The sequence below is a fragment of the Strigops habroptila genome, unplaced genomic scaffold, assembly GCF_004027225.2.
Source record: "Strigops habroptila isolate Jane unplaced genomic scaffold, bStrHab1.2.pri NW_022045631.1_ctg1, whole genome shotgun sequence".
NCBI classification, from domain to species: Eukaryota; Metazoa; Chordata; class Aves; order Psittaciformes; family Psittacidae; genus Strigops; species Strigops habroptila.
This window is the reverse complement of record NW_022651108.1, coordinates 158,657-177,521: the sequence shown is the minus strand read 5'-3', so window position 1 is coordinate 177,521 and position 18,865 is coordinate 158,657. Positions and strand designations below refer to the sequence as shown.

The 18,865-nt window shown below is 66.6% G+C and overlaps 3 protein-coding genes across 3 annotated transcripts; 1 reads left to right on the top strand and 2 right to left on the bottom strand.

Annotated features, from left to right (window-relative positions):
- Positions 1–846: 846 nt before the first annotated feature.
- On the bottom strand, positions 847–8,820 carry RTN2 (reticulon 2). The gene is made up of 10 exons (XM_032919728.1): positions 8,636–8,820; positions 7,869–7,913; positions 7,394–7,780; positions 6,838–6,972; positions 5,309–5,510; positions 3,529–3,667; positions 2,869–2,938; positions 1,735–1,781; positions 1,567–1,625; positions 847–1,016 (listed from the first exon to the last, which is right to left on the bottom strand). Exons 1-10 carry the CDS (start codon positions 8,664–8,666, stop codon positions 974–976), a joined length of 1,158 nt encoding a protein of 385 aa, XP_032775619.1. The 5' UTR covers positions 8,667–8,820; the 3' UTR covers positions 847–973.
- On the top strand, positions 8,348–14,381 carry VASP (vasodilator stimulated phosphoprotein). The gene is given in 14 exon segments (XM_030475144.1): positions 8,348–9,238; positions 9,949–10,120; positions 11,001–11,169; positions 12,073–12,130; positions 12,236–12,276; positions 12,354–12,435; positions 12,437–12,539; positions 12,614–12,726; positions 12,810–12,870; positions 13,071–13,113; positions 13,526–13,571; positions 13,651–13,729; positions 13,819–13,876; positions 14,084–14,381. Coding segments are annotated over 14 exon segments (1,620 nt in total). The 5' UTR covers positions 8,348–8,681; the 3' UTR covers positions 14,122–14,381.
- Positions 14,382–14,556: 175 nt separating this feature from the next.
- OPA3 (outer mitochondrial membrane lipid metabolism regulator OPA3) lies at positions 14,557–17,083 on the bottom strand. Its single transcript, XM_030475143.1, has 2 exons — positions 16,862–17,083; positions 14,557–15,085 (listed from the first exon to the last, which is right to left on the bottom strand). The coding sequence occupies exons 1-2, from the start codon at positions 17,001–17,003 to the stop codon at positions 14,574–14,576; spliced, it is 654 nt and encodes a 217-aa protein (XP_030331003.1). The 5' UTR covers positions 17,004–17,083; the 3' UTR covers positions 14,557–14,573.
- Between the last annotated feature and the right edge of the window lie 1,782 nt (positions 17,084–18,865).

Genomic DNA, 18,865 nt, shown 5'->3' with positions numbered 1-18,865 from the left:
CCGGTGTCCCCATATCCGTGTCTCTATCCCCATATCCCGGTCCCTATCCCCGTATCCCGCTCCCTGTCCCGGTCCCTATCCCGGTCCCTATCCCCGTTATCCCTATCCCTATCCCCGTATCCCGGTCCCTGTCCCGGTCCCCATCCCGGTCCCTATCCCCGTTATCCCTATCCCCGTCCCTATCCCCATACCCCGGTCCCTATGCCCATACCCCGATCCCTAACCCACTCCCAATCCCCATATCCCGCTCTCTATCCCCATATCCTGGTCCCAATCGCGATATCCCTGTCCCTATCCCCATATCGCGGTCCCTATCCCCGTTATCCCTATCCCGGTCCCTATCCCAGTCCCTATCCCGGTCCCTACCCCCATATCCCTGTCCCTATCCCGGTCCCTATCCCCGTTATCCCTATCCCGGTCCCTATCCCGGTCCCTATCCCGGTCTCTATCCCATTCGCTGTCCCGGTCTCTTTCCCCCCCCACCCCGCGCTGTAAACACGCGCGTGTCGCCCGGCGACAGCGTTCCATGCCGGTGACGTCACCACGTCCGGCGTCCCGTGTTTACGTCGCGCGGCAACCGCCGTGTCCTTGGCAACGGAGCGGGGGGGGGTGAGGGAGGAGGGAGCAAAAAAGAGGCGTGGCCAGCAGGGAGGGAGGCGTGGTCAGACCCCTATGGGGGCGTGGCCAGGGTGGGAAAGGGGCGGGGTTTGCGCCGCCGGGTTCCCGCGCTGGAGGGGGCCCGGGGGGACACATGGCGGGGTCAGAGGGGTCCGACGGGAGACACGGGGGTCCCCCAGCGCCCTCCCCTCCATCCCCCCCCCCCGCCGTGTCCCCAAATCCATCCCGGTTGTCACAAGAGTCTTTATTAAAGTGTGACCCCCCCCACAGGACGGGGGGGGGCCGTGGGGGGACCCCGCCTCCTTCTCCCCCCCCCGCTGTCACCTCGGGGCAGGGGGGGACACACGGGGGGGGGTCACTGCGGCTTCGCTTTGGCACTCGGGAGCTTGGCCTGGATCCTGGGGGAGAGCGGAGCTGGGGGGGGGCCGGGGTGCCCCAAACCCCCCCGGGAGCACCCCATAACAACCTCCCCCCCCGAGCGGTTGGGGGGGGCCAGGGGGTGGGTTTGGGGTCCAGGGGCGTGGTTCGGGGGGCTGGGGGTGGTCTGGGGGGTCAGACGGTGGGTTTGGGGTCCAGGGGCTGGTTTTGGGGGGCTGGGGGTGGGTTTGGGGTCCAGGGGCTTGTTTTGGGGTGCTGGGGGTGGTTTGGGGGGTCGGGGGTGGGTTTGGGGTCCAGGGGCTGGTTTTGGGGTGCTGGGGGTGGTTTTGGGGTGCTGGGGGTGGTTTGATGAGTCAGGGGGTGGGTTTGGGGTGCTGAGGCTGGTTTTGGGGTGCTGGGGCTGGTTTGGGGGGTCAGGGGGTGGGTTTGGGGTCCAGGGGCTTGTTTTGGAGTGCTGGGGCTGGGTTTGGGGTGCTGGGGGTGGTTTTGGGGTGCTGGGGGTGGGTTTGGGGGATCAGGGGTTGGGTTTGGGGTGCTGGGGGTGGTTTGGGGGCTCGGGGGGGCCCTGACCTGGCCCGGAGGTGGCTCAGGTGGCTCCGCACCAGGGTTACGTACTGGTCGATCTGGGCCTGGGGACACGGGGGACAATTGGGGACATGGGGGGGGCAGAGAAGCACCCCCCGACTTGCTCCAGCACCCCCTTGTCCCTCCGTGTCCCCCCATGTCCCCCCCATGTACCTGGTGGTGCCGGTAGAGCACGGGGAAGGTGAACGCGCAGATGACGCCTGGATGGGCAGCACCTCGTCACACTGTGTCCCCATCCCGTGTCCCCATCCCTATCCCATCCCACACCCTTTATACCCCATCCCACACCCCTTATATCCCATCACACACCCCTTATATCCCATCACACGCCCCTTATATCCCATCACACACCCCTTATATCCCATCCCCATCCCATGTCCCCATCCCCGCACCATGTCCCCATCCTGTGTCCTTTGTCTCCCATCCCTCTATGTCCCTGTCCCCATCCCATGTCCCTTGTCTCCCACATCAATGCCATGTCCCCATCTCCATCCCATCCCCATCCCATTCCCATTCCATCCCTATCCCCATCCCATCTCCATCCCTTGTTGTCCCCATCACATCCCTATTCTCATCCCACCTCCATTCCATCCCATCCCATCCCTATTCCCATCCCATCTCCATTCCATCCCATCCCATCCCCATCCCATCTCCATCCCTTGTTATCCCCATCACATCCCTACTCCCATCCCATCTCCATTCCATCCCATTCCCATGCCCATCCCTTTTTATCCCCATCACACCCCTATTCCCATCCCATCTCCATCCCATCCCCATCCCATCTCCATCCCTTGTTGTCCCCATCACATCCCTATTCCCATCCCATCTCCATTCCATCCCATCCCATCCCATCTCCATTCCATCCCATGCCATCCCTATTCCCATCCCATCTCCATTCCATCCCATCCCCATCCCATCTCCATCCCTTGTTGTCCCCATCATATCCCTATTCCCATCCCATCTCCACTCCATCCCATCCCCATCCCATCTCCATCCCTTGTTATCCCCATCACATCCCTATTCCCATCCCATTCCCATCCCATCCCTATCCCCATCCCATCTCCATCCCTTGTTGTCCCCATCACATCCCTATTCCCATCCCTTTTCCATTCCATCCCATCCCCATCCCATTTCCATTCCATCCCATCCCCATCCCATCTCCATCCCTTGTTGTCCCCATCACATCCCTATTCCCACCCCATCTCCACTCCATCCCATCCCCATCCCATGTCCATCCTGTCCCCATCCCATTCCCATTCCCGTCCCATTCCCATTCCCGTCCCGTACCGGCTCCCAGCAGCGTCAGCCCGTTGCAGACGGCCCCCACGTAGGTCAGCAGGTAGAACAAGAAGGCGAACTGTGCCCGGAGCCACCGTCGGCATCGACGTTGTCACCAGCACCATCGTCACCACCCGCATCCCACACCCCCCAGCGCCCCACTGCCCCCCGTGTCCCCTCGTGTCCCCCATGTCACCACATATCACCTTGTGTCCCTTATCCCCCACGTCCCATATCCCCATGTTCCCATATCCCCATGTCCCATATCCCCATGTCCCATGTCCCCATGTCCATGTCCCCATAACCCCATGTCCCATGTCCCCATGTCCATGTCCCCATATCCCAATGTCCACATATCCCCATGTCCATGTCACCATGTCCCCATGTCCCCCATGTCCCCCTGTGTCCCCCCGTGTCCCCCCATGTCACCACATATCACCTTGTGTCCTGTATCCCCCATGTCCATATCCCCATGTCCATGTCCCCATATCCCAATGTCCCCATATCTCCCCATGTCCCCATATCCCCCCATGTCCCCATATCTCCCCATGTCCCCCCCATGTCCCCATATCCCAATGTCCCCATATCTCCCCATATCTCCCCATGTCCCCATATCCCCCCATATCCCCCATGTCCCCCCATGCCCCATGTCTCCCTACACCTCCCCACCTTGAGGGACTCGGGGACGCTGTGCACGAGGAAGAGCCGGGCCAGGGTGCGGGTGGCCGCGGTGACGTGCCGGGCCAGGCGCCGGGCCCAGCGCCGCTGCTCCTCGGGGCTCAGCCCCACTGCAGCCTCCGGCGGCGCCCTATGGGGCAGGGACAGGGATGGGGACACCCCATGGCATGAGGACATGGGGACATCAGCACCACCCATGAGGATGGAGACATCGGGGGACCGCATGGGACAGGGAGCCCAGGACCACCCCATGCTATGGGTCATGGGGACCCCAGGACCACCCCATGCTATGGGTCATGGGGACCCCAGGACCATCCCATGCTATGGGTCATGGGGGCCCCAGGACCATCCCATGCTATGGGTCATGGGGACCCCAGGGCCGCCCCATGCTATGGGTCATGGGGACCCCAGGACCGCCCCATGGGAACATCAAGGCCATCCATACCATGGGGATTGGGACATTGGGACCTCCCATGGGGACATTGGGCCAGACCAGGGTGTCCCAAGGGCGTCACTGGGTGTCCCAGAGGGGTCTCTGGGGTGTCTCTGGGGGTCCCTGGGGTGTCATTGGGGGATCCCTGGGGGGGTCCCTGGGGCGGTAGTTGGGGTGTCCCTGGAGGGTGTCTGGGGGGACGTGGAGGGGTCCCCGGGGGGGTTCCGAGGGTCCTGGGGTGTCACTGGTGGTGTCAATGGGGATGTCAGTGGGGGTGTCAATGGGGGTGTCAGTGGGGTGTCAATGGGGTGTCAATAGAGGTGTCACTGGGGTGTCATTGGAGGGTGTCTGGGGGTCCCAGGGGTATCACTGGGGGTGTCTGGGGGGTGTCTGGGGGTCCCGGGGGTGTCACTGGGGGTGTCACTGGGGTGTCAATAGGGGCGTCAAGGGGGGTCCCGGGGGTGTCACTGGGGGTGTCACTGGGGGGTGTCTGGGGGTCCCGGGGGTGTCACTGGGGGCGTCTGGGGGGTGTCTGGGGGTCCCGGGGGTGTCACTGGGGGTGTCACTGGGGTTTCAATAGGGGCATCAAGGCGGGTCCCGGGGATGTCACTGGGGGTGTCACTGGGGGGTGTCTGGGGGTCCCGGGGGTGTCACTGGGGGTGTCTCTGGGGGTATCAATGGGGGGTGTCAAGGGGGTCTCCGGGAGTCCCAGGGGTGTCACTGGGGTGTTAATGGGGATGTCAATGGGGTGTCGATGGGAGAGTCTCTGGGGGTGTCACTGGGGGTGTCAATGGGGATGTCAATGGGGATGTCACTGGGGGTGTCTCTGGGGGTGTCAATGGGGATGTCAATGGGGGGGTCAATGGGGATGTCAATGGGGTGTCGATGGGAGAGTCACTGGGGGTGTCACTGGGGGTGTCAATGGGGATGTCAATGGGGATGTCACTGGGGATGTCAATGGGGGGGTCAATGGGGATGTCAATGGGGGTGTCTCTGGGGATGTCAATGGGGGGGTCAATGGGGATGTCACTGGGGTGTCGATGGGAGAGTCACTGGGGGTGTCATTGGGGGGTCTCTGGGGGTGTCACTGGGGGTGTCACTGGGGATGTCAATGGGGATGTCAATGGGGTGTCAGTGGGGATGTCAATGGGGATGTCAATGGGGGGGTCAATGGGGATGTCAATGGGGGGGTCAATGGGGATGTCAATGGGGATGTCAATGGGGGGGTCAATGGGGATGTCAATGGGGATGTCGATGGGGGGGTCAATGGGGATGTCAATGGGGGTGTCTCTGGGGGTCCCGGGGGTGCCCCTGGGGGCGCCGTTGGGGGTCACTCACCGGCTGGGGTGCGGGGGGGGCCGCAGGGCCCGCAGTGCTGCGCGGTGCAGGCGCCGGGGCAGGGTGACCCCCAGCACGGCCAGCGCCCCGTAGGCGCCCACGCTGACGGCGCTGAAGCGCGCGAGGCAGCCCAGCGCGGCCAGGAGCGACACCAGCACCAGCGCCGAGCGCGCGGGGTCCCGCCAGTACAGCAGCTCCCACACTGCGGGCACGGCAGCGCCGTCACCCCCGGTGCCCCCCCAGTGATCCCCAGTGCACCCCAGTGCCACCCATCACACCCCAGTGCACCCCAGTGCACCCCAGTGCATCCCAGTACAGCAGCTCCCACACTGCGGGCACGGCAGCACCGTGACCCCCAGTGCCCCCCCAGTGCACCCCAGTGCCCCCCAGTGCATCCCAGTGCATCCCAGTACAGCAGCTCCCACACTGCGGGCACGGCAGCGAAGTGACCCCCAGAGCCCCCCCACTGGCCCCAGTGCACCCCAGTGCATCCCAGTGCACCCCAGTGCATCCCAGTGCATCCCAGTACAGCAGCTCCCACACTGCGGGCACGGCAGCGCAGTGACCCCCAGAGCCCCCCCACTGGCCCCAGTGCACCCCAGTGCATCCCAGTGCACCCCAGTGCATCCCAGTGCATCCCAGTACAGCAGCTCCCACACTGCGGGCACGGCAGCGCAGTGACCCCCAGAGCCCCCCCACTGCCCCCAGTGCATCCCAGTGCACCCCAGTGCTCCCCAGTGCTCCCCAGTGCATCCCAGTCCTCCCAGTGCATCCCAGTACAGCAGCTCCCACACTGCGGGCACGGCAGCGCAGTGACCCCCAGAGCCCCCCCACTGGCCCCAGTGCACCCCAGTGCATCCCAGTGCACCCCAGTGCATCCCAGTGCATCCCAGTACAGCAGCTCCCACACTGCGGGCACGGCAGCGCAGTGACCCCCAGAGCCCCCCCACTGCCCCCAGTGCATCCCAGTGCACCCCAGTGCTCCCCAGTGCTCCCCAGTGCATCCCAGTCCTCCCAGTGCATCCCAGTACAGCAGCTCCCACACTGCACTCACGGCAGCACCGGTGCCCCCCCCCCCAGTGTTCCCAGTGCCTCCAGAGATGCCCCAGTGCCCCCCAGTATCCCCTTCAGTGCCTCCAGTGATTCCCAGTATCCCCTTAAGCACTTCCCGGTACCCCCATTACCCCCCCAGTGCTACCCAGTATCCCCTCCAGTGCCCCCCCCAGTGCTCCCCAGTGCTCCCAGTACCCCCCAGTACCCCCAGTGCCCCCCCAGTGCCCCCCAGTGCTCCCAGTGCCCCCCAGTACCCCCAGTACCCCCAGTGCCCCCCCGGTGCCCCCCCCACCCTGTCTCTCCATGGCTCCCTCGGTCGCTGCCGGGGGGGGGCCCTGGGGGGGGGGGTCACCCCTATTTTTAGCGGCCAATCCCGCGCCGCCGCCCGGGTCCTCCCCGCAACCGGACCCCGGGGCCCCCCCCGCGCAGTGAGCTCCCCCCCGCGCCGTGCCCGGGGGCGCTGATTGGCCGCTCACCCAGTACATCAGCGCCCGCCGGGCTCGCTGATTGGTCGGGGGGCGCCGGGGGAGGGTCCGGGGTCGAGGGGGGGTCCGGGGGGGGCGCGGGGGGGGCCGGCCGCGGGGCTCCCCCTGCGGGCTGGGGAGGGGCTGCTGAGGGAATGAGGGGGTCAGAGGGTTATAGGGACCCCCCCATGGACCCGAGACCCTCCCGGGGCCCCCCCATGACACCGAGTCCATATTGGGGACCCCCCCATTGCCTCCAGCCCCCCCCTTAGGGACCTCCCATGACCCCTCCAAGGCCCCCATTCCCCCCTTTAACCCCCCCCGTTGCCCCCAGCTCCCCTTGAGACCCCCCCCCATGACCCCCCCATTGCCCCCAACCCCCCTTGAGGACTCCCCAAGCCCCCCACCCCCCCTTGGGGACCTCCCCCCGTTACCCTCAATGACCCGCAGCCCCCTTAGACACCCCCACTACTCCCCCCAAGCCCTTCCCATGAGCCCCCATTGCCCCCACCCCCCCTTGGGGACCCTCAGGACCCCCCCATGACCCCCCCAAGCCTCCCCCCCATACCCGGCCTCATCGGGGGCTCTTCCATCTCGGGCCTTCCCCCCCCCAGAAGGGCCCCCCCCAGCTCCAGCCGCCCCTCGGAGGGAGCCGGGGGCTCCCCTTGCCGCTTTGGGGGGGCTCTGACCCCTAAATGGGGGTCCAGCCCCCGGGGGGGGGGGCCCTGAGCCCAGGCGGGGGGGGCGCCCTCGGCGGGGGTCCCGGCGGCAGCGGGGGCCCGGCTCGGTTTGGGGGGCGCTGCCCCCTCCCCCAAAGGTGATGTAGGAGAAGGTGAGTTCGCGAGGGGGAGTCCGAGGGGGGGTCCCCCCATCTTCATCCTCTTCTTCCTCCTCGGGGGGCACCGGGGCCGCCGGCAGCTCGGGGGGGAACTCGGGCTCCTCGGGGCCACCTTTGAGGGGGGTTTTGGGGGGTCAAGGGGGGGGTTTTGGGGTTCCCCCCTCCCCAAATCTGCACCCCCAAAGGGGGGTTCGGCCCCGCTCACCCTCCGTGGAGTCCGGTGTGGTGGAGGCCGTGGATGGAGCCTCTTCTGCGGGGGGACACGCAAAGGGGCGGTGGGGGGGCCGTGGGGACCCCCCCCAGTGTCCCGGTACCCCCAAACCGACTCCAGCACTCCCCCCACCCCTTGTCCCTGCCCCCGCAGCTACTCCCGGTGCTCCCCTCGGACTCCCCATCCCCGGTACCCCCATTCCCGGTCCATCAATCCCGGTCCCTGCATCCCCGGTCCCTCCCATTCCGGTCCCTCTATCCCCGATCCCCCCATCCCGGTACCCGCATTCCCGGCAGATCCATCCCGATACCCCCATCCCCGGCCACTCCCGGTGCCGCCGCCCCGGTTATCCCTGACCTCGGACCCACCCCGTCCCCCCGTTCCCGAACCACCAGTCCCCCGGTTCCCCCCCCCATTCCGGTCCCTCCCCGTTCCCGGTTCCCCATCCACGGTACCCCCATTCCTGGCCACTCCCGGTCCCCCCATCGCGGTTAACATCCCGGTTCCCCATCCCTGTGTCCCTGGTTCCCCATTCCCGGTACTCCCATCCCCAGTCCCTCCCGGTTCTCCATCCCTACTCCCCCATTCCCGGTGCCCCCATCCCCGGCACCTCCCGGTTCCCGGTTCCCCATCCCCAGTCCCCCCCGGTTCTCCATCCCTATCCCCCCATTCGCGGGTCCCCATCCCGGTCCCCTCCATCCGCAGCCGCTCCCGGTGCCGCCGCCCCTCCCTGGCCCCGGTTCCCGGTTCCCGGTTCATACTGCAGTGGGCGAAGCCCAGGACCTGCCCCATGGCGGCGGCCCCGGCATGAGGCTCCCGGTTCCCCTCGGCCCCGTTATCCTCGGGCCGGCCCCGCCGCCCATCACCGTTCCGCCATGGCGGGGCCCGCGGCAACGGCGGCGGACAAAGGGCGGCGGCGGCGGCGGGGGCGGGGCGGCGGCGGGCGGGGCCCGGGGCGGGACCGAGGGGAGCCGGGAACCGGGAACCGGGCACCGGGCACCGGGATCCGGGCACCGACACCGGGAACCGACACCGGGAACAGGGAACCGGGAACCAGCACCGGGAACCGGGCACCGGCACCGGGATCCGAGAACAGGGAACCGTGATCCGGGCACCGACACCGGGAACAGGGAACCAGCACCGGGATTCGGGCACCGGCACCGGGAACAAGGAACCGACACCGGGAACCGGCACCGGGCACCGGGTACCGGGAACCGACACCAGCCACCGGGCGCCGGTGGGGCGGGGCCTCGGGGGGGGGGGGGGCGTGGCCTCGGGCCGGGACCGTCCGGTCCTTCCCCCCCCCGTCGCCGCCACCGGAAGGGCCCGGCCTGGCCCCAGCGAGGCCCCGCTGCCAGCATGAGGTGAGCGGCCGGGGCGGAGGCACCGGGAACACCGGGAACACCGGGAATACCGGGAACCGGCTGCGGGGGGCACCGGGAACACGGGGAACACCGGGAACCGGCTGCGGGGGGCACCGGGAATACCGGGAACTGGCACCGGGGAGTATCGGGAACACCGGGAATACCGGGAACTGGCACTGGGGGGCACTGGGATTACTGGAGGCACCGGGAATTGGTACCGGGAGCACCGGGAACACTGGGAATACCGGGAACTGTTACCGGGGGCCACCGGGAGCACTGGGGTCACCGGGAAGCACCGGGATTTGGTACCGGGAGTACTGGGAGCACCGGGAACGGGCGCTGGGGGATACTGGGAGCACCGGGAAGTACCGGGAACGGGCACCGGGGGATACTGGGAGCACCGGGAGCCGGTACCGGTGACAAGCGGGACTCGGGGGGTGACACTGGGCCCCCCCCAGCCCCCCCGCTCCCGGATGTCGCGGCCCCGGGAGAAGAGGAAGGAAAAGGGGGGGCGGTTGGGAGGCGGGAAGGGGGGGGCAGCGTCCATGGGTGCCCCACGGCTGGTACGGGGGGGGCCCCAACCGGGGCGGCGTCCAGCACCCAGAGGGGCCTCAAACTGGGGTCCCATAGCTGGGGGTGCCCGCACTGTGGGGGGGGCCCCTTGGCGGGGGGGTTCCGCAGCACCCATGGGACCCCCCGTCCCCCCGCAGCGAGCGGGTGCTGTGCAGTGCCCGCGCGGCTGTGCTGCTCTACGATGACCCCCACAAGCAGTGGGTGCCGGCGGGGGGGGGCCCCCAGACCCTGAGCTGTGTCCAGCTCTACCATCACCCCGGCACCCATGGCTTCCGCCTGGTGGGGCGCAAGATGCAGCCCGACCAGCAGGTGAGGGTGCGGGGGGGGGTATAGGGCACCTATGGGTGCTGCCGGGGGGGGATATGGACACCCATGGGTGCTGGGGGGGGTAAGAGACCATGCTTGGCATGGGGATGCTCTACAGGGCACCCATGGGTGCTGGGGGAGGGTATGGGGAACCCATGGGTGCTAGAGGGGGGGATATGGGGCACCCGTGGGTGCTGGGCGGCTATGGGACACCCATGGGTGCCTGGGGAGGGTATGTGACACCCATGGGTGCTTGGGGGCCTATGGGACACCCATGGGTGCTGAGCGGCTATAGGTCACCCATGGGTGCTGGGGAGGCTATGGGACACCCATGGGTGCTGGGGGGCCTATGGGACACTCATGGGTGCTGAGCGGCTATAGGTCACCCATGGGTGCTGGGGAGGCTATGGGACACCCATGGGTGCTGGGGGAGCTATGGGACACCCATGGGTGCTGGGGGGTCTCTGGGGGGCACCCATGGGTGCTGAGGGGCTATAGGTCACCCATGGGTGCTGGGGAGGCTACGGGACACCCATGGGTGCTGGGGGGTCTCTATGGGACACCTATGGGTGCTAGGCGGCTGTGGGACACCCATGGGTGCTGGGGGGTCTCTATGGGGCACCCATGGGTGCTGGGCGGCTATAGGTCACCCATGGGTGCTGGGGAGGCTACGGGACACCCATGGGTGCTGGGGGGTCTCTATGGGACACCTATGGGTGCTAGGCGGCTGTGGGACACCCATGGGTGCTGGGGGGTCTCTATGGGGCACCCATGGGTGCTGGGCGGCTATAGGTCACCCATGGGTGCTGGGGAGGCTACGGGACACCCATGGGTGCTGGGGGGTCTCTATGGGGCACCCATGGGTGCTGGGGGTGTCGCGCAGGTGGTGCTGAACTGCCCGCTGGGGCGGGGGCTGCGCTACAGCGCGGTGACGCCGCAGTTCCACCAGTGGCGGGAGGCGCGGCGGGTCTGGGGGCTCAGCTTCGGCGCCCCCCGCGAGGCCACCGCCTTCGCCGACGCCGTCCTGTGGGCGCTGCGGGCGCTGGACGAGGGTGAGGCGGGGGCCGGGGGTCCCCACATCACCCGAGCCCCCCCACATCCCCCAAACCTCCTCGCCATCACCCGAACCCCCCCCCCGACATCCCCCGAACCCCCCGACATCCCCCTGAGCCCCCCCACATCACCCTGAGCCCCCCCGACATCACCCGAACCCCCCCCGACATCCCCCTGAGCCCCCCCATCACCTGAGCCCCCCGACATCACCCGAACCGCCCCGACACCACCCGAACCCCCCCCGACATCCCCCTGAGCCCCCCATCCCCCTGAGCTCCCCGACATCCCCCTGAGCCCCCCACATCACCCTGAGCCCCCCCGCATCCTCCTGAGCCCCCCAACATCACCCTGAGCCCCCCCGACACCACCCGAACCGCCCCGACATCCCCCTGACCCCCCCATCACCCTGAGCTCCCCCCATCACCCTGAGCCCCCCGACACCACCCGAACCGCCCCGACACCACCCGAACTCCCCCCGACATCCCCCTGAGCCCCCCCGCATCCCCCTGAGCCCCCCAACATCCCCCTGAGCCCCCCCATCCCCCTGAGCCCCCCGACATCCCCCTGAGCCCCCCCGCATCACCCTGAGCCCCCCAACATCACCCTGAGCCCCCCTGACATCACCCGAACCGCCCCGACACCACCCGAAACCCCCCCGACATCCCCCTGAGCCCCCCCGCATCCCCCTGAGCCCCCCCACATCACCCTGAGCCCCCCAACATCACCCTGAGCCCCCGACATCACCCTGAGCCCCCCGACACCACCCGAACTCCCCCCGACATCACCCTGAGCCCTCCGACATCCCTCTCAGCCCCCCGATACACCCGAACCCCCCCGACATCCCCCTGAGCCCCCCGACATCACCCTGAGCCCCCCCATGACCTCATCTTACCTCCCCCCAGGCACCCCCCTTTCCTGGCCAGACCCCGACAGCGCAGAAGACCCCGACCCACAGGAGAGGTGGGTGTCCCCCCCCTCAATTTAAGGTGCTATGGAGGGGATAAAAGGGGGGTCCCCCACACCATGGGGGTCCCCACGGCTGCTGACACCCCCCCCAACCCTCAGGCAGCCGCTGGAGGACCCCGAGCATCGCGTGGCGGCCGCAGGTAGGTGATGGGGAGGGGGAGGGCACCCCAAAACTGACCTGGGGTCACCCCATAAGCCCCCTCATAACACTCTCCAGGCCCCCCCGCTGGAGCCCCGCCGCCGCCCCCTGGCCCCCCCCCACCGCCAGGACCCCCCCCACCTCCTGCCCCCCCCCCCAGCAGCGGGGGTCCCGGTGGCCCCCCCATTACCGGGGGCTGCCGGGGGTGGGGGGGGCCCCGGTTTCGCTGCTGCCATCGCAGGGGCCAAGCTCCGGAAGGTCAAGGTGAGGGGAATGAATTGGGGGGGGGTCACGTCAATTTGGGGGGGGGCTCGGCTTCATCCCCCCCTTTGTCACAGCAGGAGGAGGCAGCGGGTGCGGGGACCCCCCCTGCACCCCCCAAGGGTGACAGTGCCCGGGGGGGCGCCGGGGGGGGGTTGATGGAGGAGATGAATGCCATGCTGGCCCGACGGTGAGGAGGGGGGGATGATGGGGAGAGGGGGGGACCCCCCTCAAAAGGGGTACCCACACTGACCCCCCCGTTACCCCCCCCAGGAGGAAAGCCACGCTGCAGGGGGACAAGCCAGCGCCAAAGAGGGACGAGGACGCCACCAGCGTCAGTGCTCCCCCCCGCCAAATACCACTTTTGGGGGTTTTTACTCCTAAAACACCAATTTCGGGGTTTCCCCCCAAAAATACCATTTTGGGGGGGCTGCCCCCCATCCCCCTGCCCCACCACAAGGGCAGCTCAGATCCCGGTGGACCCCCCCCTTCCGTGTCCCCCCCAACCCTGACCCTTCGCCCTTCTTCCCGCAGGACGAGGCGGAGCCAGGCACTAGGACCCAGGGGCAGCCCGCGGGTGAGCGGCCGGGACTACAACTCCCAGCGTGCCCCGCGACGCGCCTCCGTGGCCGGGCATGATGGGAAGTGTAGTCCGGCGGGGGGGGGGTGTGGGAAGAGAAGCGTTTGAAGGGGTTAAGGGCGTTTGGATGCGTTTGAGGGGGTTTAGAGGCGTTTTAAATCGGTTTAGAGGGAGTTTGAGGGGATTTAAGGGCGTTTTGGGAGGCGTTTGAGGGCGTTTAGGGGGAGCTTGAGAGGGTCAGGGGTGTTTTCAGGCAGTTTAGATGGGGTTTGGGGGAAGTTTGGGGGGTTTAGGGGAGTTTTGAGGGGTTTTGGGGGGCTTGGATGAGTTTGAAGGGGTTTTGTGGGGGGTTGATGGGGTTCGGGGATTTTTTTGGGGTCCCCCCTCACCCAGCGCCCTCCCCCCACAGAACCCATGCGGAGGCCGTGGGAGAAGGGGAGCTCCACACTGCCCAGGTAGGTTTTGGGGGGGAGTTTGGGGGGTTCCAAGTAGGCTGGGGGGGTCCCCAACTTATTTCTACACCCCCTCCCCCAGGATGAAGTCGGCCGTTCCAGCTGCTCCCGCTGACCCCCCCGGTCCCACTGAGGAGCCTGAACTGGAGCGAATCAAACAGGTACTGGGTGAGGAGGGGGGAATTTTGGGGGGGGGGGTCGGGGGTCCCCCTAAATCGACTCTCACCCTCTTGCCCCCCCCCCGCCCCAGGAACTGTTGGAAGAGATGAGGAAGGAGCTGCAGAAGATGAAGGAGGAGATCATTGAAGGTGGGGGGAAATGGGGGGGTCATTGTAGGGGTGAAAAGGGGGAAAATGGGGGGCTCATTGGAGGTAAGTGGGGGGAGTCCTTGGGGGCAATGGGAGGCGTCATTGGGGGGTAATGTGGAAGTTGGGGGGGGGGAATGGTGGTGCTTAGAGGGTCAATGGGGGGTTATTGCTGACCCCCCCATGACACTGCACCCCCTCTCCCCCCAGCCTTTGTGATGGAGCTGCGGAAGCGGAGCCTGCCCTGACCCCCCCAGACCCCAGATTTGGGGGTGTGGGGGGGGTCTCACCTCCTCCCTCCCCCATTCCACTGCCCTGGGCCCCCCCCAGGCTGTGCCTTACCACTTTGGGGGGGCCCCAGCAGCCCCCCCCGCACTGTGCCCCCCTCTCCCCACCGACACTTCAGGGACCTCCCGGGGGCCCTTTTTATGCCACTTTTGAGTTTTTCACCTTTTTTGGGGTTATTTTTGGGGTGACCCCCCCCAAATAAACACAGTTTTGTACATGACCCCCCCCCCGTGTCCTTGCGTCACCTTTACCCCTCCCTTGGCGCATAAGCCCCGCCCCCCACAAGGCCACGCCCCCAAGCCGTCGACCCCGCTCACAACCCTCAGGCCACGCCCCCACCCCTTAAGCTCCGCCTCCTCTTAGCCCCGCCCCTAAATCAGGCGGGGAAAAAAGCGTGAGCACCAACCACATTTTAATGGGCGTGGCCATCCCCGGAGGGGGCGGGGTTAGAGCCTACGGGGGCGGGGTTAGACCCTACAGGGGCAGGGCTTGAGCCGCCAGGGGCAGGGCTTGAGCCACCAGGGGCGGGGCTTGAGCCACCAGGGGCGGGGCTTGAGCCACCGGGGCGCGGGTTCGAGCCCGACGAGGGGGCGTGGCTTTGCCCATTGGGGGCGTGGCTTTGCCCGTCGGGGGCGTGTCCAGGCGGCCTGTTTCCCGCCAAGGCTTCCACCTCGTGGTGCAGGCGGTCGAGGCGGTCGCGCAGGTCCCGCATGGCGGCCGCCTGCTCCTCCTCCCGGCGCCGGGTGGCTGCCGCCTGCCGCGCGTACTCGAGGTAGAGGCAGAGCCCCCCGACGCCGAACACGATGGCTTCGCCCAGCAGCTCGGCCCCCAGCTCCGCCGCCGCCTCCTCGTTCAACGGCTTCACGGTGGCGCCGCGGAAGCCCATCAACCGCATCTTGGCGCGCATCTCCACCCAGTGGTACACTGCAACGGTGGCACCCCCAGGCTGGGGACACCCCCCCCCCCCCGCCTCAGCCCCAGTGATACCCCCTGGAGAGTGACCCACCTCCAGCCCTGTTAATCCCCTCCCTTCACAGTGACCTCCTCCCCTTCCTATTTGCCCCCCCCACTCCCAAACGCTCTGATACCCTCCACTGACTGAGCCCGTATTCCCAGTGACACCCCCCACATTCCTGCTGCCCCCTCCCATTCTCGATGCCCCCACCATTCCCAATGCCCCCCCATTCCTAATGCCCCCATCCATACCCACTGACCCCTCCCACTCCCACTGACCCCCTATTCCCAATGACACCACCCCATTCCAAGTGCCCTCCTCCCATTCCTGCTGACTCCCCCATACCCACTGCCCTTTCCCATTCCCAATGGTACCCACTCTTTCCCAATGAACCCCTATTCCCAATAACACCTTCCCCTTCCTGGTGCCCTCCTACCATTCCCAATGACCCCCCCATAACCACTGAAACCCCCCCCCATACTCACTGCCCTCTCCCATTCCCAATGACCCCCCATTCCCAATGACACCCCCCTCTTCCTGGTGCCCCCCTCCCATTCCCAGTGACACCCCCGTAACCACTGACACCCCCCCATACCCACTGCCCTCTCCCTTTCCCAATGACCCCCCCCATTCCCGATGTGTCCCCCCCGTTCCCAATGACCCCCCTATTCCCACTGACACCCCCCCCCCATACCCACTGCCCTCTCCCTTTCCCAATGACCCACCCATACCCATTCCCGGCACCCCCCCCTATTCCCAATGACACCCCCCTCATTCCCGGTGCCCCCCCCATTCCCAGTGACACCCCCCTATTCCCAATGACCCCCCCATACCCATTCCCAATGACACCCCCCCATTCCCGATGCCACCCCATTCCCAATGACACCCCCATTCCCAATGATACCCCTCCATTCCTGTTGCCCCCCTCCATTCTCGTTGCCCCCCCCATTCCCAGTGACACCCCTCCCCATACTCACTGCCCTCTCCCATTCCCAATGACACCCCACCATTCTCGTTGCCCCCCCATTCCCACTGACACCACCCCCTTCCTGGTGCCCTCCTCCCATTCCCGGTGTCCCCCCCATTCCCGGTGTCCCCCCCCATTCCCAGTGACCCCCCCATTCCCAATGACCCCCCCATTCCCGGTGCCCCCCTCCATTCCCGTTGCCCCCCCCATTCCCAGCGACAACCCCTATTCCCAATGACCCCCCATTCCTGTTGTCCCCCTCCATTCCTGTTGCCCCCCTCCATTCCCGTTGCCCCTCCCCATTCCCAGTGACACCCCCCTATTCCCAATGACCCCCCATTCCCAATGACACCCCACCATTCCGGTTGCCCCCCCCCCATTCCCACTGACACCACCCCATTCCTGGTGCCCTCCTCCCATTCCCGCTGTCCCTCCCCATTCCCAGTGACCTCCCCATTCCCAATGACCCCCCCCCATTCCCGGTGCCCCCCTGCATTCCTGTTGCCCCCCCCATTCCCAGTGACACCCCCCTATTCCCAATGACCCCCCATTCCTGTTGCCCCCCTCCATTCTCGTTGCCCCCACTCCATTCCCAGTGACACCCCCCTATTCCCAATGACCCCCCATTCCCAATGACACCCCACCATTCCGGTTGCTCCCCCCCCATTCCCACTGACACCACCCCCTTCCTGGTGCCCTCCTCCCATTCCGGGTGTCCCTCCCCATTCGCAGTGACCTCCCCATTCCCGATGCCCCCCCCCCCATTCCCGGTGCTCACGCTGCGCGGGGGGGAGGCAGATGCACGTGCGGAAGAAGGGGCTCGCGCGCGCCCCGGCCTTGATGCGCGCCGCCAGGGGGCGGCTCAGCTGGCGCGCGCCCAGCGTCAGCAGCTTCGCCAGCGGGAACGCGCCCGCCACCATCGCGCGCGCCGGGCGGCTGACGTCAGAGCGCGCGCGACGCGCGGGGCGGGAGGACGCGCGCTTTCCCGCCCTCCCGCCGCGAAAAGGACACGCCCCCCCCCCCCCCCCTCCTGGGATAGGCCACGCCTCCCCCTCCCCGTTGCTAGGATACGGCCCAACCGTATTGGCCACGCCCCCCAAAGAGCTGGACACGCCCCACCCCGAGCTGGCCACGCCCCCCGCTGCGGTGTCCATGGGACACTGGGGCGCCCATAGGGACACTGGGACCCCTTTAATGACACTGGGACCCCCCTAAGTGACACTGGGACACCCATAGTGACACTGGGACCCCTTTAATTGGCACTGGGACCCCTTTAATCACACTGGGACCTCCTTAGTGACACTGGGACCCCTTTAATTGGCACTGGGACCCCCCTAAGTGACACTGGGACCCCCTTATGACACTGGGACCCCTTTAATTGACACTGGGACCCCCTTAGTGACACTGGGACCCCTTTAATTGGCACTGGGACCCCTTAGTGACCACTGGGACCCCCCTTAGTGACACTGGGACCCCCTTATGACACTGGGACCCCTTTAATTGGCACTGGGACCCCTTAGTGACACTGGGACCCCCTTAATGACACTGGGACCCCCCTAAGTAACACTGGGACACCCACAGTGACACTGGGACCCCATTAATGACACTGGGACCCCCCATAGTGGGTTCCCAGTGTCACTATGAGGGTCCCAGTGTCATTTAGGAGGGTCCCAGTGTCACTAAGGGGGTCCCAGTGTAACTTAAGGGGGTCCCAATTCACACTGGGAACCCATTAAGTGACTGCGATCTCCATAGTGAAAATGGAAATCCCACACTAGGACCCCCTTGAGTAACACTGGGACCCCCATAGTGACACCGGGGACCCCATAGTGACATTGGGGACCCCATAGTGACACTGGGACCCCTACAGTGACACTGGGACCACTCTAAGTGACACTGAAACCCCTTTAATTGACACTGGGACCCCCCTAAGTGGGACTGGGACCCCTTTAATGGGCACTGGGACCTCCATAGTGACACTGGGACCCCCCCAAGTGACAATGGGACCCCCATAGTGACACTAGGACCCTCTTGAGTAACACTGGGACCCCCATAGTGACACCAGGACCCCCCTAAGTGACACTGGGACGCCCTGGGTGATACTGGGAACCCCGTTAGTGATGCTGGGGCCCCCTTAAGTTACACTGGGACCCCATTATTGAGACTGGGGCCCCCCTAAATGACACTGGGACCCCCTTAAGTGACACTGGGACCCCTTTAATTGGCACTGGGACCCCCTTAGTGGCACTGGGACCCCCCTAAATGACACTGGGACCCCCCATAGTGACACTGGGACCCCTTTAATTGGCACTGGGACCCCCTTAGTGACACTGGGACCCCCCTAAATGACACTGGGACCCCCCATAGCGACACTGGGACCCCTTTAATTGACACTGGGACCCCCTTAGTGACACTGGGACCCCTTTAATTGGCACTGGGACCCCTTAGTGACCACTGGGGCCCCCCTTAGTGACACTGGGACCCCCTTATGACACTGGGACCCCTTTAATTGGCACTGGGACCCCCTTAGTGACACTGGGACGCCCCTAAATGACACTGGGACCCCCTTAAATGACACTGGGACCCCCCATAGTGACACTGGGACCCCTCATGGTGACACTGTGACCCCCCATGGTGACACTGGGACCCTGCCGGGTGCCCCCCCCCCTCCCCGGATCACGTTGCTCCACCAGAGCCCCCCCCCCGTCCCCCGCCCATCCCGGGGCGGTGCCGCCGGTGCCGGTGCCCCGAGGGCGGCGGAGCCCCGCGACGAGCCGGTACC

Bases quoted from the DNA above. Each gene is read 5' to 3' on its own strand.
- OPA3 (XM_030475143.1), bottom strand. From the start codon at position 17,003: ATGGTGGCGGGCGCGTTCCCGCTGGCGAAGCTGCTGACGCTGGGCGCG. The intron at 15,086-16,861 runs GTGAGCACCGGG...CCACCGTTGCAG, and splicing joins CTGCCTCCCCCCCGCGCAGC to TGTACCACTGGGTGGAGATG.
- RTN2 (XM_032919728.1), bottom strand. From the start codon at position 8,666: ATGGGGCAGGTCCTGGGCTTCGCCCACTGCA. The intron at 3,668-5,308 runs GTGAGTGACCCC...CCTGCCCCATAG, and splicing joins CCCCCCCCGCACCCCAGCCG to GGCGCCGCCGGAGGCTGCAG. The intron at 1,017-1,566 runs GTCAGGGCCCCC...GCTCTCCCCCAG, and splicing joins CTGAGCCACCTCCGGGCCAG to GATCCAGGCCAAGCTCCCGA.